The sequence below is a fragment of the Carassius carassius genome, chromosome 31, assembly GCF_963082965.1.
Source record: "Carassius carassius chromosome 31, fCarCar2.1, whole genome shotgun sequence".
In the NCBI taxonomy this organism is placed as follows: Eukaryota; Metazoa; Chordata; class Actinopteri; order Cypriniformes; family Cyprinidae; genus Carassius; species Carassius carassius.
In genome coordinates, this window is record NC_081785.1 from 19,686,444 (window position 1) to 19,702,132 (window position 15,689).

The 15,689-nt window shown below is 36.1% G+C and overlaps 2 protein-coding genes across 2 annotated transcripts in view; one reads left to right on the plus strand and one right to left on the minus strand.

Annotated features, from left to right (window-relative positions):
• LOC132111718 (E3 ubiquitin-protein ligase UBR1-like) overlaps positions 1-6,258 on the plus strand; it is a 34,342-nt gene extending 28,084 nt beyond the window's left edge. Inside the window, exons 43-47 of the mRNA XM_059519280.1 lie at positions 1,701-1,757; positions 1,853-1,930; positions 2,016-2,186; positions 3,852-3,953; positions 5,372-6,258. Coding sequence (XP_059375263.1) covers positions 1,701-1,757; positions 1,853-1,930; positions 2,016-2,186; positions 3,852-3,953; positions 5,372-5,513 — 550 coding nt within the window. The 3' untranslated portion in view covers positions 5,514-6,258. The remainder of the gene's footprint in view (positions 1-1,700; positions 1,758-1,852; positions 1,931-2,015; positions 2,187-3,851; positions 3,954-5,371) is intronic.
• Positions 6,259-8,227: 1,969 nt separating this feature from the next.
• LOC132112116 (photoreceptor outer segment membrane glycoprotein 2-like) lies at positions 8,228-11,675 on the minus strand. Its single transcript, XM_059519696.1, has 4 exons — positions 11,522-11,675; positions 10,157-11,138; positions 9,799-10,045; positions 8,228-8,991 (listed from the first exon to the last, which is right to left on the minus strand). Exons 2-4 carry the CDS (start codon positions 10,735-10,737, stop codon positions 8,731-8,733), a joined length of 1,089 nt encoding a protein of 362 aa, XP_059375679.1. The 5' UTR covers positions 10,738-11,138; positions 11,522-11,675; the 3' UTR covers positions 8,228-8,730.
• Between the last annotated feature and the right edge of the window lie 4,014 nt (positions 11,676-15,689).

Here is a 15,689-nt window from a genome sequence, read left to right on the forward strand (position 1 = left end):
TTTTATTTATAATAAACAATAATATTTTTAAATTAAACTTAAAAATTACATGTATTATTATACATGTTATATTAAAAAAAAAGATCATCCTCCTTAAGAAAATGTATTTTTGGATTTCAAATTCCATAATTATACATAATTTCACACACAAACGAACAAAATAAGCTACAGTATGGGTTCAGTTTAGAAGAAGGATTTATCAGTAAACAGCTACAATTTTATTAAAATTAATCAATAAACAATTATTAATAATTAGTTATTTATTATTAGTAGTTAGATATTTATTTATTATTAAATATGTAAATCTATTTTCATGAATATTAATATGTTGTGGCTAGGGCTGTCACGATAACAAATTTAGCTGGAAGGTAAATTGTCCAAGAAATTATCGCAATAAATGATAATATTGTCGTTCTAAGACCAGTTTCAACAAATATAATGATAATGGCATAATAACGCAGGTAGGCTACACCTTTTCAAAGATAAATAAACTTTTATTTTATTTTATGGCAGATTCAGAGCAAGAAATACCAACATGTTGACTTTGTGTGCCTTAAAATTAATTAATTTTGTATGTTATATTATGTTTATATGCCAGTTAGGGATGCTCATATTGACCCTTTAACCGTTAACCGAAGGTAAACATTTTGACCGATGAAGGGGCCGTTCACATATCACGTCTTATTTTTGTGCTCAAGTTCGTTATTTCAAATGCGGTATGCGCGCTCATAATGGAAGAGATGTGGTGCGATGCGCTCGTTTTTTCCAGGCCCGTCCGCACCGCATCGAGTTAAAAAAAAATCTCAGCTTTTCAGAATGACACAAGCGCACCAGGTCCAACTCAAATCAGCTTCCTTCGAGGTGAAATTCACATTTTGAAAAATGGGATGCACCCAAACACTGCAGAGTTTTTTACTTCGAAAATAAATCTTGTAGCAGAGTTATTACAGCAAGGGTTTTTCGGTGGTGGAAATCCATTACTGAAATTTCCTTGTTGTAACGGAGATCGCAGCTGATGGATGCTTAGCAACGACAGACGCCTCAGGAGCGCAACTGCTCGAGCGTGTGTGTGTGTGTGTGTGTGTGTGTGTGAGAACTCACTGGGCGCGTTGACACATGCAACTACACGCCTACAGACATATTTAGCTGAGCAAGCCAAATGAAGCGAGCGAAAAGTAGGCCCATTTCGAAAGAAAGGGCAATGAAGTTACTTGCAAAATATGCTACGCAGTATTAAAATAAAGCAGTAGTGCAAGTACAATGCTGTATCAATTCAGTGCTGTATGCTGTATCAAAGCTGGCCACTCTAGTGAGACGTTATCTCTCTATTCCCGGGAAATCTGTGCTATCAGAGAGTGTGTTTTCTACCGCGAGCTGTCCACAGGCTGCGCTCCAGACTAACCCCACATCATGACATGTTACTTTTTTTTTTTATAAAATTTGAAAAAAGAAATTATCGTGGCCGAAAAAATTATCGAGCTCATTTTTTATTATTATTGTGCGATTTAATTGATTTATCAACTATCGCAACAGGCCTAGTTGTGTCTAATAATCTTAAGAACATCCCTTAATCATGGTCAAATCACTGAATCGTATGGCCTCTCATATCTTAGTGTTTTGAAATGAATTCAAATTCCATCCAATATTTTTACCTTTCCGTTCGCTTTGATTAGAAGCATTGTTTTGTTTCTGTGTGTCAGGTGGTGTGGGAACTCAGCCATATCCAAAGCCCTCAAAGGTGAAAGCCAAATCATCAGGTTAGATGACACTTAATTTCTCCTCTGTTTCATAGTAAGCTCACTTCCCCTTTATTTCAACAACAATTAAACTGAATTTCCCACCTGTTGGTCAGGTATCCTCGTAAGAGAAACAGGTTGATCGATCTTCCAGAGGACTATAGTGTGTTGCTCAACCAAGCTAGTCACTTTAAGTAAGTACTTTTAATAAAGATTTCCTACAATGTCCATTTAGAGAATTGAATGATGTTTCCTGTGACTTTCTCTCTTCGCCCGTAGATGCCCAAACTCATCAGACGATGAGCGAAAGCACCCGACTCTGTGTCTGCAGTGCGGGGTCACACTGTGTGCGCAGAGCCCCTGCTGTCAGCAGCAGCTGAACGGGGAGGAAGTGGGAGCGTGCACGGCTCACGCCGCCATCTGCGGGGCTGGAGTGGGAATGTTTCTCAGGTGAGAGGAAGATAAGACAACCAGCTACTATTTCCGATGAGATTCTGAAGTGTCACATCCAGTGCTAACTTCATTATCACAAGATGCCAGAGGAGAGGATTTGTGAATAGCAGTGAAGTGACGCAACTGACAATGACAATATGACAGATGTATGTCTAGATTGCATTCAAATTATATAGAACATACATTTTTAGCGGTGGTGACATAATTATTTATTCAAATGAAGTCGAGTATGTGATTTCCGACACAGCCTTATTCTACAAAAGAAATGTCTATTACACTGTGTGCACAATTATTAGGCAAGTGATTTATTTTTACCATATCATCATTTTATCCATAAGTTCCAAGTCCAAGCGGTATAAACTTGAATGCTTATTGGATTTAATGCATATCATGTGATGTGTATTTGTGTAACGAGGGAGGGTGTGGCCTAAGAAGATCAACACCTTATATGAAGGTGTGCATAATTATTAAGCAGATTCTTCTCCTCCGGAAAAATGGGCCAAAAAAGAGATTTAATTGACTCTGAAAAGTCAAAAATTGTAAAAAGTCTTTCACAGCACTTATCTAAGATATTGGGGCGTGATCACAGAACCATCAAACGTTTTGTAGCAAATAGTCAACAGAGTCGCAAGAAATATGTCGAGAAGAAAAGACGCAAATTAACCGCCAAAGATTTGAGAAGAATCAAACATGAAGCTACCAGGAACCCAATATCCTCCAGTGCTGCCATATTCCACAACTGCAACCTACCTGGAGTGTCAAGAAGTACGAGGTGTTCAGTTCTCAGAAACATGGCCAAGGTAAGAAAGGCTGAAACCCGACCACCTCTGAACAAGACACATTGTTGAAACGTCAAGACTGGGCCAAGAAATATCTGAAGACAGATTTTTCAAAGGTTTTGTGGACTTATGAGATGAGTGACTCTTGACGGATCAGATTAATTTTGGCTCGTGGTTGGGTCAGTAATGGACACAGAGCTCCACTTTGACTCGGATGCCAGCAAGGTGGAGGTGGGGTACTGTTATGGGCAGGTATTATTAAAGATGAGCTAGTTGTCCATTTTTGGGTTGAAAATGGACTCAAAATCAATTCTCAGACCTACTGCCGATTTTTAGAAGACACTTTCTTCAAGAAGTGGTACAGGAAAAAATCTTTCAAGAAGACTTAGATTTTTATGGAAGACAACGCTCCATCACATGCATCAAAGTACTCCACTGCATGGCTTGCCAGTAAAGGCCTTAAACATGAAAAACTAATGACATGGCCCCCTTCTTCACCTGACTTGTACCGTATTGAGAACTTTTGGGTCCTTAAGCATGAAATTTACAGTGAAGGTAAACCGTACACCTCTCTGAACAGTGTCTGGGAGGATGTGGTTGATTCTGACCAGATCAAGTAACTGACTGACTCTGTGAACGGAAGGCTTGTAACTGTTATTGAAAAGAAGGGTGGCTATATTGGTCACTGAGGTTTTCTTTTTGAAATTTCAGAAATGTTCATTTGTAAATTGAGTTTTTATTATTCTCAATTTAACAGGTGAAAATAAAAGTAAAAGTGAGATGGGAAAATTAATTCTGCACCCTAATAGTTGCCTAATAACGGTGTACATGTAGATATTCTCTTAAGAACGCCAAAACTTCTTGTTTGTGTCTTTCTGAACAGGGTTCGAGAGTGTGAGATCATCTTGATGGCCAGTAAGACACGGGGCAGTCCTCATCCAGCCCCTTACCTTGATGACTATGGAGAAACAGACCCTCAGCTTGGGTAAAGTTCACTGTTCACACCAGCTCATTGCAATAGAGTTCGGATGTTTGATGTCAGATGCCACTTATTGTTTGTCATCACTCTGAAAGTTTTATAGACATAATATTTTATCATATATATATATATATATATATAAATGAACAGTGTTAGGAAAAGTTCAAATAATTGCATTACTTAGTTAATTTTTATGAAAAGTAATGCATTACGTTACTTTTGTGTTACTTTGGTCACCTCGGCTGGGGTTTTTTTTTTTTTTTTTTTTTTAATAACAAAAAACCCAAAAGTTATATTTTTGGCATCTGTAAAGGCCCTTTCACTCCAAAAGTGAAAAGAATAAGCCTGAGGCTGGAGGAAGTGCTCCCAGTTTCTCTCAACATGGTGACAGGACAGGTGTGAGTGAATAAATGGGAAAATTAGCAAAAAGTAACTTGTTAGAAATGAAAGTAATGCGTTACTTTACTAGTTACTTGAAGAAAAGTAATCTGATTACATAGCTTGAGATTTATTAGACTTAGACTTATAATGCATCACCACCAACACTGGTAATTAAATGTTTGCATTTTACTATATTGTTAAATTATTATACCCTACTGTTCAGACACTTATGCTGACCAAGGCTGACTTTATTTTATAAAAAATCCAGTAAAAATAAAATCACAATTAAAACCTGTATTTTCTGTTCCAGTATATTTTAAAATGTCATTACTCCAGTCTTCGTTGTCACATGATCCTTCAGAAATCATTCTAATATACTGAACTGGTGTTCAAGCACCAATGAAAATAAAAATAAAGACAGAAAACTTTTTCTTGATTTATATTGATTTAGTGAAATACTACTGTAGTATTTGTTCATATTTTTAATTTTTTAATTTTAATTAAAGTTTTAGTAATTTTGTTGTGAGTTTTGGTAATTTTTAGCAGATTTTGTTAAATATGTATATGTAGATTTTATTCATTTTTTTAATTTCAGTTTTAGTTGTAATTTTTTTAGTACATGCATCATAAATACATCATAGAATGTTGCCTTGGCAACTAGCGAAAGTAAAGGTTTTTTAGTTAACTGTTGTTTCAAGTAAATAAAAAAAAAAGTTTTCTTATGGTTTGTTGTATTTAAATATAATTACACAGTGGGAAACGATAGATTTTATACTGAAGCGACTTTTATTACAAAATTTTCTTGAAATGTATTTGTATTCAATTTTAATTTACTCGCGGCAATGACTGGTTTGTCCAAATTATATTTCCTCTGATTGATATTTCCTCTAAATCACATCCAAAACATAATTAAGGATAATAAAATAAGAATTCTTCCTCCAGCTTTGGAAACACTGTACTGTCTCATCATTAAGCATGTGTGCTTTGTCAGTCTATTCTTTATTAGCAGAAATGCTGAGCTGTATTTGTTTGTGCTTTGCTAGGCGTGGGAACCCGCTGCACTTGTGTCCAGAGCGTTACCGCAAGTTGCTTCATATGTGGCAGCAGCACTGCGTCCTGGAGGAAATCGCTCGCAGTCTGGAGCTCCTCAACGTCATGTTCCCCTTTGAGTGGCAGATGCTTTGAGCTCTGAGGAGGACCAAGGAAGTGCATAACGCGAGTAGCAAGATACGCCGTGTTCGGTTAGCATGCACCTGACTGCAAGGAGTAATAAACTCCCTCACTTCTCTACATACTGCTGTCCGTGTTTTCCAGCAGCCAGTGCATTATGGGTAGTCACACTAAACAAGCCTATAATAGATATTCAATAACAGAATGTGTTCTCTCGGCTCTTTATTTAGCTTGGGTTGCAGATCTACACTCACTTTAGCAGTGCAGCTTTTGCTCATTGTGGTGTTTTTGCATTTGTTTTCAGGGTGTAAAGATTTATTGAGGGGCTTGTTTTTTTTGGTTTGTTTTTGTGACTTGTGTGAAATGCTAGTCCCCCCCCCCCCCCCCCAGCTACAGCCTTTTTGCTCTCTTTCATCTGTGTGAGAAGTGTATTCTTGTGAATATAATATATCTGTGTACTACTTTATTGTGTAAAGCCACCGTCAACACACACACACATATATATATATTCAGTGTTTCTGAGTGAGAGGCTGTTTTGCAAACTATGTTCTCAGGTGAATCTCACAAAAACATGTCCGGGTCACATGCTACACAAAAAAAAAAAAAAAAAGTAATATTTTCATAAACACAATTTGTCATTAACATTTTATATTTTCTTTTAAAATTCTCTGTATTATTATAGTAAATTACTAAATACTTTTTAAAATTAAATCCGTATAAATGAAAGCCAAAAAGACCACAACAAATAATAATAATGAAACAAAATTAATAATAACAGAATTAATTTAGAATTTTTCTTACAGTGATGACAGTGAGATTTGTTACAGTAATGAATTTGGGGGAAAATAATCTCGATGCAAGTTATGTTAATATTTCTATATATAGGCATAATTTAAGCACATTTTCTTGTTTCTTTTGATTTGGGGGTGAAATATGACCCAGGCATATTCTTGACAGATTTCATGAGATTCTCTCATGCTTTGGATGTCACATTAACATGGATGTAAACAATAATGTATAATTAGATGATGCTATTTTATTATAAGAATGCAACTGTGATTTAAAATAAGGAGAAAAAAAAGTCAATCATATAATCACATGCAACAATGTAAATTCCACTTGTCAATATTTGCTAAATTAAACACAAGAGCTTTTCATAAGTGTAAGTCCAGATATAATTTTTTTTATCCACACTCATGATCTGGTTTAAGGTGTAAGATCTTTTAATTTGCACTTGGTTTCTAATTTCTAATGCACATGAAATAAACTACTGAGTGACATTTTCTGATTGATCGGTTTCACTTTACATTCTGTAGTCCTGTTAAATTACTGTATTAACCCATTATCTGTACTTGATCATTTATTCAGGTTTTGAAATTATTTAAATTATTTCCTAACTGTGATGGGTGTTTCTGTCAGATATTAAAAACACACACACACACACACACACACAAAAACAAATGATTATATTGTGTATGTTTTGAGATATCCATTAAATAAAATAAAATAAAAAACACTTCGACTAGTAAACTTTTGTATAATGCAATTATAACAGATCGGCGCCCTTTTAAAAAAAATGCATTTAAAGCTGTTACCATCAATAGGTATTGTAACTGATTAAATATAATGCATTTGTATAATAAGGCACTGATGTACCTTTACAATGCATTCTGTAAATATAGATGCTTCAGCAGTGTTACCACAACATTGTGACATTCAAATTGTTCCTTCAGAATGGGTTTTCATCGTGCTTTACTTCTAACACTCTTTTAAAATAATAATATAGTTTATTTATTGGCTTATGGTTCCATGAAGAGCCTTTTTCATCCGAGGAACATTTCCATGGTTCTTTAGTGAAAGTGAAAGTGACATGACATTCAGCCAAGTATGGTGACCCATACTCAGAATTTGTGCTCTGCATTTAACCCATCCGATGTGCACACACACAGAGCAGTGAACACACACACACACACTGTGAGCACACACCCGGAGCAGTGGGAAGCCATTTATGCTGCGGCGCCCGGGGAGCAGTTGGGGGTTCGATGCCTTGCTCAAGGGCTCCTAAGTCGTGGTATTGAAGGTGGAGCGAGAACTGTACATGCACTCCCCCCACCTACAATTCCTGCCGGCCCGAGACTCGAACTCACAACCTTTCGATTGGGAGTCCGACTCTCTAACCATTAGGCCCACGACTTCACGACTTTCTTTATTGTGGAAAACATTATTTAGATTATTAAAAGATTCTTCACACTAAGAAATAATTTGTGCTTTTAAAAACTTTTCACTAAAATGTTTGGGGGAATTCGAAACCACTGTCAACACCTCCCTTTGAAACCTCTGTTTTTATTAAGAATAAATTTGCATATAATTAATAAATGCAAATGTTTGAATGAACTGCGGTACTCTTGAAACCAACACTTAAAGCTCTTTAATAATGTTTAAATGTAAATGTTGCATTTATGGTCATTACATATTCATCATGATTTTAGGCATGGGGGCATGGGTGTGCTTTGTAAAAAAATAGGTTTATAAATTGTACATCTTTGGAAAATGTGTTTTAGAGCCTGTTGGTATCATGTTTTTACCAGCGATTACAATACATGGCTTTAGGCACGAGACCAAGGCATGAAATAAGAAGTCTTAGTTGCTTGTTTTTGTATTAGGTATTAGATAAGATAACAATTCGTCAGACTTAAGCTGAGAGAGAGAGAGAGAGAGAGAGAGAGAGAGAGAGAGAGAGAGCAACCATATGTACTTTAAACTTGCACACCGGCAGAAGAGACGTTTGGGAGGATTGTGGGAAAGAAACAGTAGCTATTCGCCTTTTTCGAAGTCAGTGTAGCAGTGATTCTGGAACTAAAAAAAAAACTCATCAAGTTAATCTCTAATGAAAACCCTACAGTGAACAGTTTAGCTCCACTCAAACTATTCACAGGAGAATCTCTAAAACACAAAATAATTAAATGGTTGTATTCTTAATGAGATGCAGTTTAAAGATTTTAAGACTCTGAAGGCCCCATGATGCTTTGCCTTGTGTGTTAAAACAGCACTCGGTTCAGTTCTTACATCTTAAAGTACATCAGACCTCAAGTATGTTGTATGTTGTAATTTCACATTGTTTATACTTTGCAATGCCACCTCAATTTTCACTGAATCACATTCGTCATTTTTAAGTCATATAGCATCACAGTCCAGTCAGCTGTGGCTTATGTAATGTTTCTGTTCAGAAGGCCTAACTGGCCGTTGGGAGAGGCTTTGGAGGCACATTGTCTGGACCATAGTGTGCTGTAGGTGGTTTGTCAATGTTTGGATCTCCATTGCTTGATATCTGATTGAACTTGCCCAGGTGTTTGATGACGTTGAAATTAGAGCGAGCCGTCTCCACAAAGCTGTTCTCCAGGAGCCACCCGTCAGACTCACACTCAGGGTCCCCCTGCCGCAGCACGTTTTCCAGAGACGTCTGGAGGTAACGGACCCCCGTTAACACAGAGAGCTGTCAGAGGAGAAAACGATGCCTTATTCATGAGGTAGTTTCCACCGATAGCAGCTGACACTCTAAAGAAAAGTTAGGCCAGCTTAAACTATGGCACATGACTGCTTTAGATAAGACGTGAGGGACTGGTGCATAAAGCAGATTATAAAGTGAGTGGACAATCCCAGGTTTGGATTATGTCACGAAACCAGAGCAGAATTTTATTAAGACAATGCATTGCCCCTTGCTTTATAGTGTAGGGTTCCTGTTACAACTGCTAAAACAATGTTTTGGACAAAATTGGGTCAATATACAGTATATATATATATATATATATATATATATATATATGTATATATATATATATATATATGTATATGTGTGTGTGTGTGTTTTTTTTTTTTTTTTTAGCAAAATTACAATAATGCAAATTGTAGCAAGTCTTTGAGCGTTGTCAAGCAACTGCAGTATTGGTATTTTTATGGGTATATATTCAATTCATTTTTAATTTTTTTTTATATTTGCTTTTTTGCTTATTTGAGGCAAGAAGTATCCTATGCTGAGCAGTTAAGGAACTATTTACTATTATATTTAACATATAATTTAATTTAAGACATCCATGGTGATGTTTGTATGTTTAAGATATATATATATACCTTTAATAGAATTTATAGGTTTTCTAAAATGGCAATGAATAGAGTACCCATTAAAATGGTATTGCTAGCTAATAAAATGGTATTACTAGGTGGATCCATTTGAAGGCCCAATATGTATTGAATATATTCAGAACTTCCCAAACATATTGCCAAAGCAATAGACACAACCAACCTCAAAGAGCCAGATGATCAGAACCGTGAGGCCGATAGAATGCCCGATGTTGGTGTAATAATCTAGCAGAGCCTGGTGACATCCTCTCATCCACAGGTTGAGCTCCTCTGTCTGGTAGTAGTAATTAAAGTGGGCGGAGTTATTGGTGATTTGGTGCTGAATGCACGGCCGAGGGGAATTGACGTTGCAGCAGCTGAAGGGAACTCCATCCATTAAGTATTTTCCATCCACGTTGCTCCGTAGACGGCTAGAAAGTAAAATTTAGTAAATTTCATAGATAACATGACTTTGTCTAAATCTATTAAATATTTAAATATGAACTGTTTAAACAACTTTTTTTTTTTCAAGCCCAACTTACTCTACCACTTCCCGTTGAGACATATCCAAATATCGGTTGCTGACCCACTGGATCTGGAACCAGTCTCTGTAGCCCTCGTTCCCACAGCACTGGAACTGGATCTGCAGCAGGTCCACTGTGCGCTTCAGGAAGCAGCGGCCTGGTGTGGCCGTGTCCTTATAGTAACGCATAGCATCACGTAGCCCTACAGTTAGTGCTTCCTCCAGCTGCCCGTGCATGCTGTAGCACATCAAGGCACCCACGAGCACGCTCAGAGTGAAGAAAAACGTGCAAATGATGTATGGGAGCATCACCAACTTCCAGCGTAAGAACTTGTTGGTGTCCACACAGTCATAGCAGATCTTTCCTCCCAAAAAGTTAATCATGCAGGCTATAAGCCCCACAGCAATTAGCATGTTTGGCACAGATTGGAGCTGGCGCTCGCCCATTAGATCCTGCCGCTTGTTAATTTCAACTTTCAGAAAGATGCCCAAGCTAAAGAGGATGATACCTGTTACAATTGATACCCAGTTTAGTACCCACAGAACCTGGGCCAATTTGTCTCTCTTGGTTTTGGTGAATTTTATTGGCAGCACAGCCATTTTATCTAAGTTTCAGAGAACCCTTGATTTAACTGATCTTGTGGAAGTCTACTAGAGTTCCAAGTACCAAAATCAACTAAATAATTCAATATTAGTCAATGAGGTGTGCAAGGTTCCTATGGAAGATGACATGACTGGACTCATGCTTGACAGCAATTAACCTCTTAAGCTAGTGTGTATTAATCAATGGAAAGACCTTGAACCACAATCTCCACAAAGCATTCATGGAACTCATTCATTTAAAATGTGAGAAGAACTATATCAGAATAAAATCTTGGGAAAATCCAAACTGTTTATGTTTTTGTGGCTTCTCAGGTCTGTCAAACTGTTTGGAGATGCCATGAGAGGTCCTTTACAAACACAGTAAAGCTGAAATTATTTCAATTTGTGCAGATGTACACCTAAGAGGCAAAAGGAGAGAAAGAAAAAAAATCCCTAGCAACAGCCTAGACAATGGGTGGAGTCTGAAAAAATAAAGGATACTGACTCAATACATATGTGTGTATATATCTATATCTATCTAAATATCTATCTATCTATCTATAGATTCCACTCCAGTTAATTTAGGTCTTACAGTAGATTTTTAGTATTTACCTTTTTTATCATGCAAATATTTCTAGCCATATTCTGTTTCAATAAAGCTAAGACTACTCCTGCTCTGAGTGTCCAAAACTCAAAATAGCAGATGAAACCAAGTACGTTCACCTGAATGTGCAGACATTAACAGGCATGGAGAGAGAGATGATCCCAGCATAAGGGTAGTAATAAACAGCTTTTTACTCACCCCTTCATGTCTATCCATCGCTTAATGGCATCCCGCCCTATTCCCAAGTGAGTTTTCTCTTTCTCTACATCAGATGTTCTTGATTATTGTGAAACACTCTGAATGCATTGTTTGCTAATGAAAACTGATGTGTGTGTGTGTGTGTGTGTGTGTGTGTGTGTGTGTGTGTGTGTGTGTGTGTGTGTGTGTGTGTGTGTGTCTGTGTGTGTGTGTGTGTTAGTGTCTGCTGCAGACTCAGCCGTGACCTCTCTCATAATTCCTTTTAATCAGTAAGCAGCCCAGTTGGATTTGGAAGAGTACCTTCTGCCACAAATCTCACTGACTGGGATGTGTGTGTGTGTGTGTGTGTGTGTGTGTGTGTGTGTGTGTGTGTGTGTGTGTGTGTGTGTGTGTGTGTGTGTGTGTGCGTGCGTGCGTGTGTGTAAGTTAGAGAGCAAAGAAGGGGAAAGAGCCACTAAAATATATACTATTGAATAAAACTTGTATTTATAAGTAAAGCATCTCCTGACTCTGAGGCTGTTTGTTTTCTTGTATACCATGGGTATACTCCTTCTTTATATGAATGAGTCCAGATTTAATGTGCATTTCATGCAATACCACATGCACTGACAGCCAATGAAATCCCAAGGATTATTCAGGCCTAAAGGGGATTGAGTCAGTGGAAAACCCATTCAAACAAGTCAGCAGATCTGGAGACCAGCCGCCCCATATAGGCCACTGGATACTGAAAGGTGCTTTATCTGGTGAGTAGGCCTATACCACAATGTTTATGAGTAAAAGCATGGACAGTTTATCTCTAACTGTAAAGATGAATGAATGTTACAAGCTTTTATACTAACTATTTAGCATTTAAACACATTTTCAAGTTTAAACAGCACATTTTTTTCCCTTTCTTTGAATTTGTTTCAACTAAGGCCTTACCTTTAAAGCTACGATTTATATTCTTGGGTAGTTGATATCTTTCTCGGAAGGTTCCTTATGGAATATCAGGATGATGCTAAACACAGAAGACTCATGGAATAAAGCTTTAACAGACAACAATATCAAAGGCCTCATAGACTGCTCACGAGGCCTCTATACTGAAGGTAAGAATTCAGTGTCTTATATTGTACCTGTGCATAACTCTCAATCCAATATGGATCACAATGCTGTGACACTAATAATTTGATGTGCTGTTTCTCTGTAGGTGAAGGGGATGTGAGTGAACGTGTGGCCAGTTTTAACTGCTGGATTGAGAGATCAACAGAACTGGCCAAGAAGGAGCTGTTAATGCTCTGTGAGTAGGTGGAATCTTATTTAACACTGAGGTTTACATTTTTTGGGGGGGTGTTCAGATAAAGCTCACCTGGCTCTTCTCTGATTGTAGGTTCCGATCGATGTAAAGGCTTGTGGATGTGTTTGGATGAAAACTCTGTTGTTCTAGTCCATAAACTGCTCCTCAAGCTGAAGAACCTTCTTTCTCTGGTCCACCTAATACAGAAACACAGTAACGGCCTGCACTCTAAACATGGTCAGTGTGGAGACTTGTTCCATATTGAGCTCATATTCTAGATGGTGATGGAAAAAATATATGAGGACAGGAGGAAAAATTCTATTTGAATGTTTTTGCGTTTGTTCACAAAACTTTTGAGTCATCTGGCAAGCATATTGTGTTCTCCTAAAAACTCTGCATTCTCTCAAAAAAACATTAGCATTCTCTTGCAAATTCTTTGTGTTCCCATGGAAAACTTTGCATTTGTTTGCAAAACTATTGCGTTTCCCAGAAAAAGAAAAAGAAAAGAAAAATGTTGCATTCATGTCTAAAAGCACTGAAATATTAAAAAAAAGTTTTTTTTTTTATTTGTGTTTTTTTTTTTTACCATCACCATTTTCACATATGCTTTTTCCTTTCACTGACTTGATGATTTAAATATGCATTCACAGCTATAATAACTTTTCAAACAGTGAATTCAAGGCAGAGTGCTTATTAGATTTGTAAATTTTAAGATGCCTGTATAATAATAAACATAATGTGCAATAATTATTTTACAAATAAATGCAAATTGTGGAGACCTTTTATGGAAAGTAGTTGAGTATTTTTAAAAACAGCAGATTTTGCGGACCAATAATTTAATATAGTATATGTAATAATATACATGATGTATAATAATAAGTCTGTGTAATTAAGATCGCTTGATTGACTGATTGCACGTTGCTTGGAGTGCAACCAAATATTAAGATTTACCTTAAGAAAAAAAAAAAAGAAAAGGAAATGTTCTAACAAAATGGTTTTCACTCTCTGTTCATTGGTGTCCCATGTGGGATGTGTACACTAGGAGGCAGGGCTTCATATATGGGGTTGTTTGAAACAAGACCATCATGCAATCTGGCAACACATCCTGCTGGTGCAGTGGTGGAGCATCACAGGACTTCTGCACAAACACCCCGGTGAGGTTTTCTATGTTAAAATGGGAAAAAAGAGAAAGCATCTGATAATTTCACTTTTGAATGTTAAAATCAAGTACACTGTAATTAATTAAATCCTCATGTTTATTTGTGTCTTTTCAGAAGCCCATGAGATGAAGAGGATATCTCAGATGTGGCGTGAGATGGAGCAGAAACACAGGAGAACATGTCTGGAGTTGAGGTAATGACTACCTTTTCCACTCTAATCTACAAAACCATGTATTGATATTAGGATTTAATATAAATTTGAAATGTTGATAACCAATATGCTCTCCTCAGCGGTTATGCTGAGGATAAGTCCCGGTGGAGCTCTCTTATTCAGGGTATGGTGGCTCATATAGATAAACATGGGCCTGTATGGGTTTCAGAAGATTGTGCCTATCAAGCATACCCACCACCATCTCTAGAGGCTTTGCTAAAACTAGTGCTGCTGCCTGATACTGACATCCTGTCTGTCCAGGCCATTGTATCCTGCTTATTTTAACATTTAGTTATTATAGTATATTTATTTTAATAATTATTTACTTTTTTACACTTATTTTATGTTGACCTATAATGTTATTCATTTTATGTGCGGTACATTTCTGTTCCAGAATTATATCCCAGAATGGTAAAATATATTTGTATATATATATATATATATATATATATATATATATATATATATATATATATATATATATATATATATATATCACTCAGAGCAGGAGTATTCTTAGCTTTATTGAAACAGAATATGGCTAAAAATATTTGCATGATAAAAAAGGTAAATAGTTAACCCAAAAATCTACTGACCACAAAAATCTACTGACCTAAATTAACTGGAGTTAAATTTATGTGTATATATATATATATATATGTATGTATTTTTTCTGTTTATTTTTAGCTGAATAACCAGTAAATAGCCATAAAAAAAAATAATAATAATAATAAAAAATTCTGACAACCAGTGGCGACCATTGTTTATTAAATGTTACATTTAACTATATTTTTAAATATTAATTATATGAATTGTTTTACATTAACCTATTTACTGTATTGGTCAATCTTAAAACATATATATATATTTTTTTTATATATTTTAATATATTTATAATTGTTTCCTTCATCTTATTTTGTGACACTTGTTCATCACAATAACTTGTTTTACATTTAGTGGAATGTTCCATTAAATTTGGCAACTAAACTTGTCTAAATACTTTTTTTTTTTTTTTACAGCATATGCAATGTTTAATTATCTAAAAAACCAAACAAACTTTTTGTAAAATGAGTTGAACAGTCAGAATTGCGAGATGTACAATAAATTGTGAGAAAAATAATTACAGGATGTAAATAATTTGTATAAAAAATAAGAATTACTTGATGTAAACTAAAGAATTGCAAGAAAAAACACAATTGCATGATCTGAACTGAGAATTGCGAGATAAAAGTCAGAACGGCATGATCTAAACTCAGAATTTAAAGAAGTAGAAATCCCATGATTCTCACAGACATGAATGAAATATTTGAACAGGTGAACATCTTTAGTTTGGAGTCCTCTAATCAGAGCCCAGGCCTCAGAGATACATCTGAAACATAAAGCATTACCCATAATAATAACTGTATACTCCAATAGGCGACATTTACAAAACACCAAAGGAACTTTGGAACGCAGGTTGAATCGTAGAATCGTTGTGATTTACTTGTTGTGTATTGACACATCCACACAGAGTTTGATGTCTTG

Bases quoted from the DNA above. Each gene is read 5' to 3' on its own strand.
- LOC132112116 (XM_059519696.1), bottom strand. From the start codon at position 10,737: ATGGCTGTGCTGCCAATAAAATTCACCAAAACCAAGAGAGACAAATTG. The intron at 10,046-10,156 runs GTAAGTTGGGCT...TTTACTTTCTAG, and splicing joins TCTCAACGGGAAGTGGTAGA to CCGTCTACGGAGCAACGTGG. The intron at 8,992-9,798 runs GTTGGTTGTGTC...CTCCTCTGACAG, and splicing joins TGATCATCTGGCTCTTTGAG to CTCTCTGTGTTAACGGGGGT.